Here is a 15,787-nt window from a genome sequence, read left to right as displayed (position 1 = left end):
CATGAGTTCATGTGCAGAACCCTGCGCAGGCTTGGTCTTGGGGAACTGTTTTGTTCGTATGTGAATGTAATGTATAAAGACATTTGTAGTTTGGTGCTGGTAAATGGTTGGAAAACTGACCCCTTTGAGGTTCTCTCGGGGGTCAGACAAGGCTGCCCTCTCTCACCTCTGCTTTTTGTTTGCTGTATAGAGCTATTCGCCCAAAGCATCAGACGGAACCCAGAGATCAGAGGGATTACCGCACCAGGACCGGAAAGACGGGAGGTCAAGTGCTCGCTCTACATGGATGACGTGACGGTGTTCTGTGCCGACCAGCGCTCCATCGACACACTCGTCCAGACGTGCGAGGACTTCGGCCAAGCTTCGGGGGCAAAGGTCAACTGCGGGAAGTCGGAAGTCATGCTCTTCGGAAAGTGGTTCCTGCCTTCTTCTGCACCCATACCGTTCAGCCTCAAAGCGGATTTCATCAAAATTCTTGGAGTCTGGTTTGGAGCGGAGGGCGCAGCCCTGAAGTCCTGGGAGGAAAGACTGGCAAAGATGAGACAGAAGTTTGGACTTTGGAGCAACAGAGTACTTACCATCGAAGGGAAAACACTGGTACTCCGCAGCGAGATTCTCCCTGTGTTGCAGTACCTCGCCCAGGCCTGGCCCCCCCAGGACAACACCTGCAAGGCCATCACCAGGGCGGTGTTTCACTTCATCTGGGGCTCCAAAATGGACAGAGTAAAGCGGACTGTTATGTTCAAGGAACCTCTCAAGGGCGGTAAGGGCGTGCCCGACATCGCCACATTACTGAGGGTGTTTTTTGCCTGTAACTGCATCCGCAGGACTTTGGTTGACAGAACTGTGGACTCTGGCGGTAACTCCATGTCCCGTTTTTTCCTCCTGCCTCTTTGGAGGTCTCTTGGATGGGACAAATGGGACAGTTCCGTCCCCTACAACTGGGACCCTCCATGGTATTACTTGGATACTTTCAAGTTCATCAAGGAGCTGGGGCTGCATGGAGTTAAGCCCGACTTGTGGAAGCCAAAAACTATCTACAAGTTGATCAGAGCATCGGACATCTTGGAGTCTATTCCAGGCCTCCCTTCAGCCACTTGCAAAGTGGTCTGGAGAAATGTTTCTTCAAAGAGACTCACCAACAGGCACAAAGATCAGGCATGGATGGCAATCCAAGGGGGATTGCTGCTCAGGACATTCTTGCATGCCATACACCTGGGCAGATACACGCACTGCCCCTTTTGCATCATCCAGGAGGAAACATCTCATCATGTTTTCTGGGAGTGCCCCTTTGCACAGGGCCTGTTGACGGCCTTGGAACCTGAACTTAAAGACTTTGTACCACAGACTGCTATTACACACTTTGGTGTGTTAAACGGACTCTTCTGTGGAACTCATTCACAGGAGGACATTGACAGTGCCTGGCGGGTGCTGTGTTGCTTTAAAGACGCTTTATGGTACGCCAGGAACCGCCGCGTACACCACCGGCAGAGGATGTCCATTGAGGACTGTCGCAGACTGACCCTCAGTCTGCTGAGAGACTATACCTTGAGGGACTTTAAGGAGGAAGAGGACGTCTGAAGATTTCCCCTTCCCCCTGACATTGACATTTCTTGACACGCTTTTTTTGAACTACTGTTTTCAGGGTAATGCGGCGTCATGCACGATGTGATGTTTCGGGGTTTTCACAACTCTGCGCAACACATCAGGCATCATACCGCAGAATGGGTTGAATGAATGTAATTTAATTGTATGCTTGCAACTGTATTGATATGTAGTGTATTTATGCGCTGCGTCGCAGTACAGAGAATGTACCCTGTCAAAAGTATTTGATTTTTGTATATTTGCTTTGCAAAATAAACTTAAATATTGCCTTTTACTAAAGATTTCCGTGGAGAGGAACAACCATGAGTTTCGGTGAATTTTTTGATGCCTGGTTAATGCCGGGCTTCCTTAATATGGTGAAAAAAAGCTTGAGTTCCTTTGATTGGGAAAGGCACGTAGACGGTGTTAATGTTGTTGTTGTTGGTGGTGGTGGTGGTGGTCAATGCAGTCTAGAAAACAATTTAATGGTCTTGGTCCACCTACGCATATATTTGCCCCCAATTCCATGGCCGTGCGCCTTATATTGTTCTGATAAAAGCCGATTGTTACGCATGCCTGCTGATTCCTGCCCCCATGCAGACAGCCAAATTTGCATGTCTATGCAAATTAGGCTGTCTTGGAGTCACCATGAGTTGAGCAGCATCTGTGTTCTGCCAGGCAGGGACCTCTTTTTTTTTTTAGTATATGGGTTAGTTACACTCTGGAGACACCATGATCATGAAAAAAGCTTGAGTTCCTTTGATTCGGAAAGGCACGTAGACGGTGTTAATGTTGTTGTTGGTGGTGGTCGTCAATGCAGTCTAGAAAACAATTTGATGGTCTTGGTCCACCTACGCATATATTTGCCCCCAATTCCATGGCCGTGCGCCTTATATTGTTCTGATAAAAGCCGATTGTTACGCATGCCTGCTGATTCCTGCCCCCATGCAGACAGCCAAATTTGCATGTCTATGCAAATTAGACTGTCTTGGAGTCACCATGAGTTGAACAGCATCTGTGTTCTGCCAGGCAGGGACTTCTTTTTTTTTAGTATATGGGTTAGTTACACTCTGGTTTCTCTTCAGAACGAAAAAATCTTTCGCCTTTTACTAAAGATTTCCGTGGAGAGGAACAACCATGAGTTTCGGTGAATTTTTTGATGCCTGGTTAATGCCGGGCTTCCTTAATATGGTGAAAAAAAGCTTGAGTTCCTTTGATTGGGAAAGGCACGTAGACGGTGTTAATGTTGTTGTTGGTGGTGGTGGTGGTGGTGGTCAATGCAGTCTAGAAAACAATTTAATGGTCTTGGTCCACCTACGCATATATTTGCCCCCAATTCCATGGCCGTGCGCCTTATATTGTTCTGATAAAAGCCGATTGTTACGCATGCCTGCTGATTCCTGCCCCCATGCAGACAGCCAAATTTGCATGTCTATGCAAATTAGGCTGTCTTGGAGTCACCATGAGTTGAGCAGCATCTGTGTTCTGCCAGGCAGGGACCTCTTTTTTTTTTTAGTATATGGGTTAGTTACACTCTGGCAGGGGAGACACCATGATCATGAAAAAAGCTTGAGTTCCTTTGATTCGGAAAGGCACGTAGACGGTGTTAATGTTGTTGTTGTTGGTGGTCGTCAATGCAGTCTAGAAAACAATTTGATGGTCTTGGTCCACCTACGCATATATTTGCCCCCAATTCCATGGCCGTGCGCCTTATATTGTTCTGATAAAAGCCGATTGTTACGCATGCCTGCTGATTCCTGCCCCCATGCAGACAGCCAAATTTGCATGTCTATGCAAATTAGACTGTCTTGGAGTCACCATGAGTTGAACAGCATCTGTGTTCTGCCAGGCAGGGACTTCTTTTTAGTATATGGGTTAGTTACACTCTGGTTTCTCTTCAGAACGAAAAAATCTTTCGCCTTTTACTAAAGATTTCCGTGGAGAGGAACAACCATGAGTTTCGGTGAATTTTTTGATGCCTGGTTAATGCCGGGCTTCCTTAATATGGTGAAAAAAAGCTTGAGTTCCTTTGATTGGGAAAGGCACGTAGACGGTGTTAATGTTGTTGTTGTTGGTGGTGGTGGTGGTGGTCAATGCAGTCTAGAAAACAATTTAATGGTCTTGGTCCACCTACGCATATATTTGCCCCCAATTTCATGGCCGTGCGCCTTATATTGTTCTGATAAAAGCCGATTGTTACGCATGCCTGCTGATTCCTGCCCCCATGCAGACAGCCAAATTTGCATGTCTATGCAAATTAGGCTGTCTTGGAGTCACCATGAGTTGAGCAGCATCTGTGTTCTGCCAGGCAGGGACCTCTTTTTTTTTTAGTATATGGGTTAGTTACACTCTGGCAGGGGAGACACCATGATCATGAAAAAAGCTTGAGTTCCTTTGATTCGGAAAGGCACGTAGACGGTGTTAATGTTGTTGTTGTTGGTGGTGGTGGTGGTCAATGCAGTCTAGAAAACAATTTAATGGTCTTGGTCCACCTACGCATATATTTGCCCCCAATTCCATGGCCGTGCGCCTTATATTGTTCTGATAAAAGCCGATTGTTACGCATGCCTGCTGATTCCTGCCCCCATGCAGACAGCCAAATTTGCATGTCTATGCAAATTAGACTGTCTTGGAGTCACCATGAGTTGAACAGCATCTGTGTTCTGCCAGGCAGGGACTTCTTTTTAGTATATGGGTTATTTACACTCTGGTTTCTCTTCAGAACGAAAAAATCTTTCGCCTTTTACTAAAGATTTCCGTGGAGAGGAACAACCATGAGTTTCGGTGAATTTTTTGATGCCTGGTTAATGCCGGGCTTCCTTAATATGGTGAAAAAAAGCTTGAGTTCCTTTGATTCGGAAAGGCATGTAGACGGTGTTAATGTTGTTGTTGTTGGTGGTGGTGGTCAATGCAGTCTAGAAAACAATTTGATGGTCTTGGTCCACCTACGCATATATTTGCCCCCAATTACATGGCCGTGCGCCTTATATTGTTCTGATAAAAGCCGATTGTTACGCATGCCTGCTGATTCCTGCCCCCATGCAGACAGCCAAATTTGCATGTCTATGCAAATTAGACTGTCTTGGAGTCACCATGAGTTGAACAGCATCTGTGTTCTGCCAGGCAGGGACTTCTTTTTTTTAGTATATGGGTTAGTTACACTCTGGTTTCTCTTCAGAACGAAAAAATCTTTCGCCTTTTACTAAAGATTTCCGTGGAGAGGAACAACCATGAGTTTCGGTGAATTTTTTGATGCCTGGTTAATGCCGGGCTTCCTTAATATGGTGAAAAAAAGCTTGAGTTCCTTTGATTGGGAAAGGCACGTAGACGGTGTTAATGTTGTTGTTGTTGGTGGTGGTGGTGGTGGTCAATGCAGTCTAGAAAACAATTTAATGGTCTTGGTCCACCTACGCATATATTTGCCCCCAATTCCATGGCCGTGCGCCTTATATTGTTCTGATAAAAGCCGATTGTTACGCATGCCTGCTGATTCCTGCCCCCATGCAGACAGCCAAATTTGCATGTCTATGCAAATTAGGCTGTCTTGGAGTCACCATGAGTTGAGCAGCATCTGTGTTCTGCCAGGCAGGGACCTCTTTTTTTTAGTATATGGGTTAGTTACACTCTGGTTTCTCTTCAGAACGAAAAAAATCTTTCGCCTTTTACTAAAGATTTCCGTGGAGAGCAACAACCATGAGTTTCGGTGAATTTTTTGATGCCTGGTTAATGCCGGGCTTCCTTAATATGGTGAAAAAAAGCTTGAGTTCCTTTGATTCGGAAAGGCATGTAGACGGTGTTAATGTTGTTGTTGTTGGTGGTGGTGGTCAATGCAGTCTAGAAAACAATTTAATGGTCTTGGTCCACCTACGCATATATTTGCCCCCAATTCCATGGCCGTGCGCCTTATATTGTTCTGATAAAAGCCGATTGTTACGCATGCCTGCTGATTCCTGCCCCCATGCAGACAGCCAAATTTGCATGTCTATGCAAATTAGGCTGTCTTGGAGTCACCATGAGTTGAACAGCATCTGTGTTCTGCCAGGCAGGGACCTCTTTTTAGTGTATGGGTTAGTTACACTCTGGTTTCTCTTCAGAACGAAAAAATCTTTCGCCTTTTACTAAAGATTTCCGTGGAGAGGAACAACCATGAGTTTCGGTGAATTTTTTGATGCCTGGTTAATGCCGGGCTTCCTTAATATGGTGAAAAAAAGCTTGAGTTCCTTTGATTGGGAAAGGCACGTAGACGGTGTTAATGTTGTTGTTGTTGTTGGTGGTGGTGGTGGTGGTCAATGCAGTCTAGAAAACAATTTAATGGTCTTGGTCCACCTACGCATATATTTGCCCCCAATTCCATGGCCGTGCGCCTTATATTGTTCTGATAAAAGCCGATTGTTACGCATGCCTGCTGATTCCTGCCCCCATGCAGACAGCCAAATTTGCATGTCTATGCAAATTAGGCTGTCTTGGAGTCACCATGAGTTGAGCAGCATCTGTGTTCTGCCAGGCAGGGACTTCTTTTTTTTTAGTATATGGGTTAGTTACACTCTGGTTTCTCTTCAGAGCGAAAAAATCTTTCGCCTTTTACTAAAGATTTCCGTGGAGAGCAACAACCATGAGTTTCGGTGAATTTTTTGATGCCTGGTTAATGCCGGGCTTCCTTAATATGGTGAAAAAAAGCTTGAGTTCCTTTGATTGGGAAAGGCACGTAGACGGTGTTAATGTTGTTGTTGTTGGTGGTGGTGGTGGTGGTCAATGCAGTCTAGAAAACAATTTAATGGTCTTGGTCCACCTACGCATATATTTGCCCCCAATTCCATGGCCGTGCGCCTTATATTGTTCTGATAAAAGCCGATTGTTACGCATGCCTGCTGATTCCTGCCCCCATGCAGACAGCCAAATTTGCATGTCTATGCAAATTAGGCTGTCTTGGAGTCACCATGAGTTGAACAGCATCTGTGTTCTGCCAGGCAGGGACCTCTTTTTAGTGTATGGGTTAGTTACACTCTGGTTTCTCTTCAGAACGAAAAAATCTTTCGCCTTTTACTAAAGATATCCGTGGAGAGGAACAACCATGAGTTTCGGTGAATTTTTTGATGCCTGGTTAATGCCGGGCTTCCTTAATATGGTGAAAAAAAGCTTGAGTTCCTTTGATTGGGAAAGGCACGTAGACGGTGTTAATGTTGTTGTTGTTGGTGGTGGTGGTGGTGGTCAATGCAGTCTAGAAAACAATTTAATGGTCTTGGTCCACCTACGCATATATTTGCCCCCAATTCCATGGCCGTGCGCCTTATATTGTTCTGATAAAAGCCGATTGTTACGCATGCCTGCTGATTCCTGCCCCCATGCAGACAGCCAAATTTGCATGTCTATGCAAATTAGGCTGTCTTGGAGTCACCATGAGTTGAACAGCATCTGTGTTCTGCCAGGCAGGGACCTCTTTTTAGTGTATGGGTTAGTTACACTCTGGTTTCTCTTCAGAACGAAAAAATCTTTCGCCTTTTACTAAAGATTTCCGTGGAGAGGAACAACCATGAGTTTCGGTGAATTTTTTGATGCCTGGTTAATGCCGGGCTTCCTTAATATGGTGAAAAAAAGCTTGAGTTCCTTTGATTGGGAAAGGCACGTAGACGGTGTTAATGTTGTTGTTGTTGGTGGTGGTGGTGGTGGTGGTCAATGCAGTCTAGAAAACAATTTAATGGTCTTGGTCCACCTACGCATATATTTGCCCCCAATTCCATGGCCGTGCGCCTTATATTGTTCTGATAAAAGCCGATTGTTACGCATGCCTGCTGATTCCTGCCCCCATGCAGACAGCCAAATTTGCATGTCTATGCAAATTAGGCTGTCTTGGAGTCACCATGAGTTGAGCAGCATCTGTGTTCTGCCAGGCAGGGACCTCTTTTTTTTTTTAGTATATGGGTTAGTTACACTCTGGCAGGGGAGACCCCATGATCATGAAAAAAGCTTGAGTTCCTTTGATTCGGAAAGGCACGTAGACGGTGTTAATGTTGTTGTTGGTGGTGGTGGTCGTCAATGCAGTCTAGAAAACAATTTAATGGTCTTGGTCCACCTACGCATATATTTGCCCCCAATTCCATGGCCGTGCGCCTTATATTGTTCTGATAAAAGCCGATTGTTACGCATGCCTGCTGATTCCTGCCCCCATGCAGACAGCCAAATTTGCATGTCTATGCAAATTAGACTGTCTTGGAGTCACCATGAGTTGAACAGCATCTGTGTTCTGCCAGGCAGGGACTTCTTTTTAGTGTATGGGTTAGTTACACTCTGGTTTCTCTTCAGAACAAAAAAATCTTTCGCCTTTTACTAAAGATTTCCGTGGAGAGGAACAACCATGAGTTTCGGTGAATTTTTTGATGCCTGGTTAATGCCGGGCTTCCTTAATATGGTGAAAAAAAGCTTGAGTTCCTTTGATTCGGAAAGGCATGTAGACGGTGTTAATGTTGTTGTTGTTGGTGGTGGTGGTCAATGCAGTCTAGAAAACAATTTAATGGTCTTGGTCCACCTACGCATATATTTGCCCCCAATTCCATGGCCGTGCGCCTTATATTGTTCTGATAAAAGCCGATTGTTACGCATGCCTGCTGATTCCTGCCCCCATGCAGACAGCCAAATTTGCATGTCTATGCAGATTAGGCTGTCTTGGAGTCACCATGAGTTGAACAGCATCTGTGTTCTGCCAGGCAGGGACCTCTTTTTAGTGTATGGGTTAGTTACACTCTGGTTTCTCTTCAGAATGAAAAAATCTTTCGCCTTTTACTAAAGATTTCCGTGGAGAGGAACAACCATGAGTTTCGGTGAATTTTTTGATGCCTGGTTAATGCCGGGCTTCCTTAATATGGTGAAAAAAAGCTTGAGTTCCTTTGATTGGGAAAGGCACGTAGACGGTGTTAATGTTGTTGTTGTTGGTGGTGGTGGTGGTGGTGGTGGTCAATGCAGTCTAGAAAACAATTTAATGGTCTTGGTCCACCTACGCATATATTTGCCCCCAATTCCATGGCCGTGCGCCTTATATTGTTCTGATAAAAGCCGATTGTTACGCATGCCTGCTGATTCCTGCCCCCATGCAGACAGCCAAATTTGCATGTCTATGCAAATTAGGCTGTCTTGGAGTCACCATGAGTTGAGCAGCATCTGTGTTCTGCCAGGCAGGGACCTCTTTTTTTTTTAGTATATGGGTTAGTTACACTCTGGCAGGGGAGACACCATGATCATGAAAAAAGCTTGAGTTCCTTTGATTCGGAAAGGCACGTAGACGGTGTTAATGTTGTTGTTGGTGGTGGTGGTGGTGGTCGTCAATGCAGTCTAGAAAACAATTTGATGGTCTTGGTCCACCTACGCATATATTTGCCCCCAATTCCATGGCCGTGCGCCTTATATTGTTCTGATAAAAGCCGATTGTTACGCATGCCTGCTGATTCCTGCCCCCATGCAGACAGCCAAATTTGCATGTCTATGCAAATTAGGCTGTCTTGGAGTCACCATGAGTTGAGCAGCATCTGTGTTCTGCCAGGCAGGGACCTCTTTTTTTTATTAGTATATGGGTTAGTTACACTCTGGCAGGGGAGACACCATGATCATGAAAAAAGCTTGAGTTCCTTTGATTCGGAAAGGCACGTAGACGGTGTTAATGTTGTTGTTGGTGGTGGTGGTGGTCAATGTAGTCTAGAAAACAATTTGATGGTCTTGGTCCACCTACGCATATATTTGCCCCCAATTCCATGGCCGTGCGCCTTATATTGTTCTGATAAAAGCCGATTGTTACGCATGCCTGCTGATTCCTGCCCCCATGCAGACAGCCAAATTTGCATGTCTATGCAAATTAGACTGTCTTGGAGTCACCATGAGTTGAACAGCATCTGTGTTCTGCCAGGCAGGGACTTCTTTTTAGTATATGGGTTAGTTACACTCTGGTTTCTCTTCAGAACGAACAAATCGAGATGAAGAGATCCGCATTACTACCTTCGGGAAGTAGATGCAAGAGCCTTTGTAAAGGCTAAGAGCGAAGACGTCGAGGAACAAGGAAGGAAGCCGCCGAAGAACTCCCGAAGCGACTTCCAGACTTCTCGAAGATGGGGAAAAGCCAGAAGAAGACTGAAAAAGTGACTGATGAGACGAAGGAGACCGAAGAGATGATGAGGAAGAACCCTGCCCCAGCCACTTCCTCCGAGGTCCCCGAGAATGTCTCCGCCTCAACCTCCACCTCCATCCCGGCCGGCGCCAGCCAACCGAGACCAGCGAAGCCGAAATTTCCTGCAGACGGGCTGCCAACCTTGGAGCCCTGGATGAAGCAGACGGTCGTGCTGCAGCTGAAAGAGGTGAACGGAAGAGTCCCTGACATGACCTCGGAGATCTTCGGAAAGAAGATGATCCTGGAGCAGGGCTTCAGCAAAGCGGAGACGCTTTCGGTGCAGTCCTTCGCAAGAGGGATCTTCTACATCACTTTCGGGTCTTTCCAAGTCTGCAGACGATACTGGGAGATGGTGAAGACCAGTGGCCCTGAATCCCCTTTTCGGAAGTTCGTTGCGAACTGCCCTATAACACAGGACGAGAAGTGGGTGACGGTGGCCATGCGGAATCCCCATACCCAAAGCAGAGACATAACCACCTACCTACAGAGGTTTTGCACCGTGGTAAAGGACCCAGTCCGAATCCTTGATGTCAACGGCTTCTGGATTGGGAAGTGGTCTGTGCTATGCAAGCTCAGGAAAGACCGTTCGGGGGACTTACAGCACCTGCAGGCGTGCTTCTCGCTAGGATCATCTGCAGGACACCTTTTCTACTCCGGGATACCCTACAACTGCAACAGATGTGGCCGTCCCGGACACATGGGAAAGGAGTGTACAGAACTTGCTTGCAAGATCTGTCGGGTTACAGGCCACGAGACCAAGGACTGTCCTAGGCCCAAAGCCTGCAACCTCTGCGGATTGCCAGAGCACACCTTCAGGCACTGCCCCCAAAGGACCCGGACCTATGCTGGAGCCCTGATCCAGGGTAAACCAGCCTCCAGCTCTGGGAAGAAGCCGACCGAAAGCAAACCAAAAGAGCCTCGGAAGGCCACAGGTAAGTATACCCCTGCCCCAGCCCCTGCCCCTGCCCCTGTCCTTGTCCTTGCCCCTGTCCCCGTCCCTGTCCACGTCCCCTCCTCTGTCCCACCCCCACCCACCCCCTCTGGCTCAGAGGAGACCCTTCCTGCCCCACCGCCCACCCCATACCTGTCCTCCATGGAGGACTTCCCCGCCCTCCCCCCTTCCACCCCTGCCAGTGGCCAAACAGGAGGCCGGAAACGGAAGCCTGTGAGCCCATTGGCAGAACAACCCGCCACCTCCACCAAACGGCCCAACGGGGTCCAGCACGAAAGCGCTGGACCAGGGCAAGTAGTGGAGGACCTGGAGTCTGCAGGTGAGGAAGGCGAGGAGGAGAATATGGCCGACTATGTGCCTATCCCCACCGCCAACTTCAGTGAGACAGTTGAGGAAGTCCTGGAGGAACTGGGCATAACCCAGTACCCAGAACAGGCAGCTGTGGAGATGGAGGAGCCACCCGCCCCCTTCGGGGAGGTAAGTTCGGCCCCTTGCTAACTAGACCTCATACCCCTTTTTCATTATGGCTGAGATCTCAATCTTTTCCATTAATGCAACTTGTCACCACCAGAGCAGTAGTGATCGGCGGTGATTTTAACTGTCCGATAGAGGAGGATGGCCGCAGTTCTAGCATATACGCAAAACTTGATGCTACTTCTAAACTGCTCAAGGAGATGATCTCGGAGGCATCCTTACGGGACGCCGTGGGATCCATAGGGCAAGGTACCGTGAATTATTCATGGTGCCGACCCGATGGATCTGTGCGTTCCAGGATTGACTTCGTGCTCACTTCAAGAGCAGTCAAGCATCGTGAGTTCTTCATGATCCCCTGCTTTTTCTCTGACCACAGGGCCATTCACTTTCGGGGTGAACTGGGCGAGAGCTTTGCTCACGGACCAGGTTCCTGGAAGCTGAATACCACCCTGCTGGAAAATGAGGAATTGATGGGGGAACTCCGGGAGGCCTATGCCTCTTGGACGGAGGAAAAGAGATTCTTCGGAATGGTAAGTGATTGGTGGGAGGTTGTGAAAGTTAAGCTGCGCAGCTTCTTTCAGGCAAGGGGACGACAGCAAGTGTGTGCAAGGAAGAAGGAACTCAGGAGACTGCAACGTGAGTTGCAGTCCCTGCAGGACCTTCACCACTGCGGCTGGGACGTTAGGCAGGACCTGGAGGACACCAAGAAGAGCCTGAAAGGGTACTTTGAGGAAGAATCCAGGCACATTGTCTTCCGTGCCAAGGTGGAGAATCTTGAGAAAGGTGAGAAGTGTAACTCTTTCTTTTTCAGGAAACTCCATTCAGGACACACTCCCTTGTCTGAACTGCGTGACGAGACCGGAACTCTCCAGAAGGGGAAGGAGGCTGTAATGCAAGTAGTTGAAGACTACTACACCAACCTCTACTCCCCGAAAGAAACGGACTCGGAGGCAGCCGACAGGTTCCTGTCAGGTATCACTAACCAAATTGATCCTGCAGGTTCATCGACCGTCAACGCCCCCCTGGTGTTGGAGGAGCTGCACTCTGCCGCTAAATCCTTTAGGCGGGGCAGGACCCCGGGCTGCGATGGTCTCCCAGTTGAGCTCTATGTAGCCCTGTGGGACCTCGTGGGCCCGGACCTGCTCGAGCTGTACGAGGAGATGGTGGTGGAGGGCAGAATGCCTCCTTCACTGAGAGAGGGGATGATCACGATTTTGTATAAGCGCAAAGGGGAGAGATCGGACCTGAAACATTGGCGTCCGATCTCTCTTTTGAACGTGGACTACAAAATCCTCGCCAAGGTTTTGGCCAACAGGCTGAAATCTGTCATCGGACAGATCATCCACCCGGATCAAACTTGTGGCATTCCTGGCAGAAGGATTGCAGACAGCCTCGCGCTTGTCAGGGACACGGTCCAGTACATCCAGGACCGCCGTGTGCATGCGGCCCTGGTCAGTCTTGACCAGGAGAAGGCCTTTGACTGTGTCTCCCATGAGTTCATGTGCAGAACCCTGCGCAGGCTTGGTCTTGGGGAACTGTTTTGTTCGTATGTTAATGTAATGTATAAAGACATTTGTAGTTTGGTGCTGGTAAATGGTTGGAAAACTGACCCCTTTGAGGTTCTCTCGGGGGTCAGACAAGGCTGCCCTCTCTCACCTCTGCTTTTTGTTTGCTGTATAGAGCTATTCGCCCAAAGCATCAGACGGAACCCAGAGATCAGAGGGATTACCGCACCAGGACCGGAAAGACGGGAGGTCAAGTGCTCGCTCTACATGGATGACGTGACGGTGTTCTGTGCCGACCAGCGCTCCATCGACACACTCGTCCAGACGTGCGAGGACTTCGGCCAAGCTTCGGGGGCAAAGGTCAACTGCGGGAAGTCGGAAGTCATGCTCTTCGGAAAGTGGTTCCTGCCTTCTTCTGCACCCATACCGTTCAGCCTCAAAGCGGATTTCATCAAAATTCTTGGAGTCTGGTTTGGAGCGGAGGGCGCAGCCCTGAAGTCCTGGGAGGAAAGACTGGCTAAGATGAGACAGAAGTTTGGACTTTGGAGCAACAGAGTACTTACCATCGAAGGGAAAACACTGGTACTCCGCAGCGAGATTCTCCCTGTGTTGCAGTACCTCGCCCAGGCCTGGCCCCCCCCAGGACAACACCTGCAAGGCCATCACCAGGGCGGTGTTTCACTTCATCTGGGGCTCCAAAATGGACAGAGTAAAGCGGACTGTTATGTTCAAGGAACCTCTCAAGGGCGGTAAGGGCGTGCCTGACATCGCCACATTACTGAGGGTGTTCTTTGCCTGTAACTGCATCCGCAGGACTTTGGTTGACAGAACTGTGGACTCTGGCGGTAACTCCATGTCCCGTTTTTTCCTCCTGCCTCTTTGGAGGTCTCTTGGATGGGACAAATGGGACAGTTCCGTCCCCTACAACTGGGACCCTCCATGGTATTACTTGGATACTTTCAAGTTCATCAAGGAGCTGGGGCTGCATGGAGTTAAGCCTGACTTGTGGAAGCCAAAAACTATCTACAAGTTGATCAGAGCATCGGACATCTTGGAGTCGATTCCAGGCCTCCCTTCAGCCACTTGCAAAGTGGTTTGGAGGAATGTTTCTTCAAAGAGACTCATCAACAGGCACAAAGATCAGGCATGGATGGCAATCCAAGGGGGATTGCTACTCAGGACATTCTTGCATGCCAGACACCTGGGCAGATACACGCACTGCCCCTTTTGCATTATCCAGGAGGAAACATCTCATCATGTTTTCTGGGAGTGCTGCTGTGTTGCTTTAAGGACGCTTTATGGTATGCCAGAAACCGCCGCGTTCACCACCGGCAGAGGATGTCCATCGAGGACTGTCGCAGACTGATCTTCAGCCTGCTGAGAGACTATACCTTGATGGACTTTAAGGAGAAAGAGGACGTCTGAAGATTTCCCCTTCCCCGCCTGTATGTTTACACTGACATTGACTTTTTTTTTTGACACGTTTTTTTTTAACTACTGTTTTCAGGGTAATGCGGCGTCATGCATGATGTGATGTTTCGGGGTTTCATAACTCTGCGCAACACATCAGGCATCATACCGCAGGATGGATGAATGTAATTTAATTGTATGCTTGGAACTGTATTGTTATGTAGTGTATTTATGCGCTGCGTCGCAGTACAGAGCAGAATGTACCCTGTTGAAAGTATTTGTTTTTTGTATATTTGCTTTGCAAAATAAACTTAAATATTGCCTTTTACTAAAGATTTCCGTGGAGAGTAACAACCATGAGTTTCGGTGAATTTTTTGATGCCTGGCTTATCAATGTTTCTCTGTATTTTATCTGTGGAATTTTAAATAAAATAATAATAAAAAAAAATCTGTTCTTATCAGTTGCCAGTAGGTGGTGCTATGCTGACCGTCCCCAGTACACGGTGAGGTGGAAAGGGATGGCGGTCGGCAGATGCTAAACCTGCTGGTGTGGAGGCGGAAGCCTTCTGATTTGGATGGAGAAACATGAGGTCGAAGCTGAGGGGCCGGGCCTCTGGCCTGGATTTGGTGGTGCCTGCCCTGGTCAGTTGTTCGGGAGCGAACACTAGCTCCTCCTTCTCCTTGGGGGAACATTTAGTATTTCCTGAATGTGATTAGGTGGGAGTAGCCTATTGGCGTGGGCTTTCGCCAATCTCTCAGAGCTCCTACCTTCCTGGCTGGAAAGGGTGCTGCTGGTCCGGGCCGGGGGTCAGGGTCCGTTGAAAAGCCTGTGGAGATAGTGACCCTGGAGTGGCAGTCCAGGGGTGCCATACATTGCACAAGTGTTTGAGAGGGCACTTACTCGTATGGCACCAGGGCCACGACTCCACAAACACCCTTTTTACACCTGCCTCTAGGGCTGGGCCTTTTGGCTGGGACCAGAGGAATTTTTGTTTCCTGGCCGGAGGGCCGGGCATCGTATTGCACAATGGTCACTTTCCACTCACATCTCCCACCTTCCTTCTCCCCCACTTTCATTTATATTTTTCCCCGTGTTTGTCACTTTATGTCTTTTTTTGTTTGGTGCACGTTTGTACACCTTGTGTGTGATTAGTAGGGTGCCGGTCCTCGGGCCAGCCCTTAACGTCTTGGGAGTGGGTGGACATGGCCTTCTGGGTTAGTTCGCCTGCTCTCATAGGGTCTTCCTTTGGGGTAGCCTTACCTGGGAGGGTTCTGTTTTGGCAGACCCTCCAAGGAAGTTGGGTCCGTGTCTCACGGAGGACCACTTGATGTTTGCACGTTTTTGTGTATTACTCTTTATGTGTGTGCACATTTTTTCTGCACCGGGAGGATTTTTTGGGTTGTGTTATGCACGCCACAGGCTTTTCAATAGAAAAAGTGGATCACCAGCAGTCTCTGATCCACACTCTTCTCCTGGGCAGCACAGCATCAGATCCAATGGTCTCTGACCACGCACCACTGATTCCACTTCAATGCAACTTTTGTAAAGTGGTCTCCTTAAAGATGACCGCTGCACTTCTGCATTCATGCATATTCAATTTCATCCTGTCCACACTGCAGAAAGATAATACAAAGCCTAAAAAAACTAAAACATAAGGCAACAAACTTTACTCATAAACATACTCACCCAGTTAACCACTCACCTGTTAAGCC

The 15,787-nt window shown here is 48.1% G+C and overlaps 1 protein-coding gene and 12 non-coding genes across 13 annotated transcripts; all 13 read left to right on the top strand.

Moving 5' to 3' along the window:
* The first annotated feature begins 1,840 nt into the window (after positions 1–1,840).
* LOC120942074 lies at positions 1,841–1,950 on the top strand. Its single transcript, XR_005749875.1, has one exon. It is a non-coding gene; the product is annotated as a U5 spliceosomal RNA (small nuclear RNA).
* A 699-nt stretch (positions 1,951–2,649) lies between these two features.
* Positions 2,650–2,764, top strand: LOC120942324. Its single transcript, XR_005750021.1, has one exon. It is a non-coding gene; the product is annotated as a U5 spliceosomal RNA (small nuclear RNA).
* Positions 2,765–3,465: 701 nt separating this feature from the next.
* On the top strand, positions 3,466–3,580 carry LOC120942323. Its single transcript, XR_005750020.1, has one exon. It is a non-coding gene; the product is annotated as a U5 spliceosomal RNA (small nuclear RNA).
* Positions 3,581–4,286: 706 nt separating this feature from the next.
* On the top strand, positions 4,287–4,401 carry LOC120942322. Its single transcript, XR_005750019.1, has one exon. It is a non-coding gene; the product is annotated as a U5 spliceosomal RNA (small nuclear RNA).
* Positions 4,402–4,742: 341 nt separating this feature from the next.
* Positions 4,743–4,857, top strand: LOC120942321. The gene has a single exon (XR_005750018.1). It is a non-coding gene; the product is annotated as a U5 spliceosomal RNA (small nuclear RNA).
* A 347-nt stretch (positions 4,858–5,204) lies between these two features.
* On the top strand, positions 5,205–5,320 carry LOC120942492. Its single transcript, XR_005750185.1, has one exon. It is a non-coding gene; the product is annotated as a U5 spliceosomal RNA (small nuclear RNA).
* A 338-nt stretch (positions 5,321–5,658) lies between these two features.
* LOC120942320 lies at positions 5,659–5,773 on the top strand. The gene has a single exon (XR_005750017.1). It is a non-coding gene; the product is annotated as a U5 spliceosomal RNA (small nuclear RNA).
* A 351-nt stretch (positions 5,774–6,124) lies between these two features.
* Positions 6,125–6,239, top strand: LOC120942480. The gene has a single exon (XR_005750173.1). It is a non-coding gene; the product is annotated as a U5 spliceosomal RNA (small nuclear RNA).
* A 344-nt stretch (positions 6,240–6,583) lies between these two features.
* On the top strand, positions 6,584–6,698 carry LOC120942478. Its single transcript, XR_005750171.1, has one exon. It is a non-coding gene; the product is annotated as a U5 spliceosomal RNA (small nuclear RNA).
* Positions 6,699–7,042: 344 nt separating this feature from the next.
* On the top strand, positions 7,043–7,157 carry LOC120942318. Its single transcript, XR_005750016.1, has one exon. It is a non-coding gene; the product is annotated as a U5 spliceosomal RNA (small nuclear RNA).
* A 707-nt stretch (positions 7,158–7,864) lies between these two features.
* On the top strand, positions 7,865–7,979 carry LOC120942473. Its single transcript, XR_005750166.1, has one exon. It is a non-coding gene; the product is annotated as a U5 spliceosomal RNA (small nuclear RNA).
* Positions 7,980–8,317: 338 nt separating this feature from the next.
* Positions 8,318–8,432, top strand: LOC120942462. Its single transcript, XR_005750155.1, has one exon. It is a non-coding gene; the product is annotated as a U5 spliceosomal RNA (small nuclear RNA).
* A 1,126-nt stretch (positions 8,433–9,558) lies between these two features.
* Positions 9,559–14,030, top strand: LOC120941104. Its single transcript, XM_040354374.1, has 3 exons — positions 9,559–10,665; positions 12,840–13,413; positions 13,478–14,030. Exons 1-3 carry the CDS (start codon positions 9,675–9,677, stop codon positions 14,028–14,030), a joined length of 2,118 nt encoding a protein of 705 aa, XP_040210308.1. The 5' UTR covers positions 9,559–9,674.
* Positions 14,031–15,787: the final 1,757 nt, after the last annotated feature.

Source organism: Rana temporaria, chromosome 5 (genome assembly GCF_905171775.1).
Source record: "Rana temporaria chromosome 5, aRanTem1.1, whole genome shotgun sequence".
Taxonomy (NCBI): Eukaryota; Metazoa; Chordata; class Amphibia; order Anura; family Ranidae; genus Rana; species Rana temporaria.
Note: the sequence above shows the minus strand (reverse complement) of the source record. Positions and strands in the feature narration are given on the sequence as shown.

What these genes read in the sequence shown, in the direction of transcription:
- LOC120941104 (XM_040354374.1), top strand. Translation starts at nt 9,675, where the DNA reads ATGGGGAAAAGCCAGAAGAAGACTGAAAAAGTGACTGATGAGACGAAG. An exon ending in AGAGCCTCGGAAGGCCACAG is followed by an intron (nt 10,666 to 12,839) that starts GTAAGTATACCC and finishes TTTGCTGTATAG; the next exon opens with AGCTATTCGCCCAAAGCATC. An exon ending in CAAGGAACCTCTCAAGGGCG is followed by an intron (nt 13,414 to 13,477) that starts GTAAGGGCGTGC and finishes CTGCATCCGCAG; the next exon opens with GACTTTGGTTGACAGAACTG.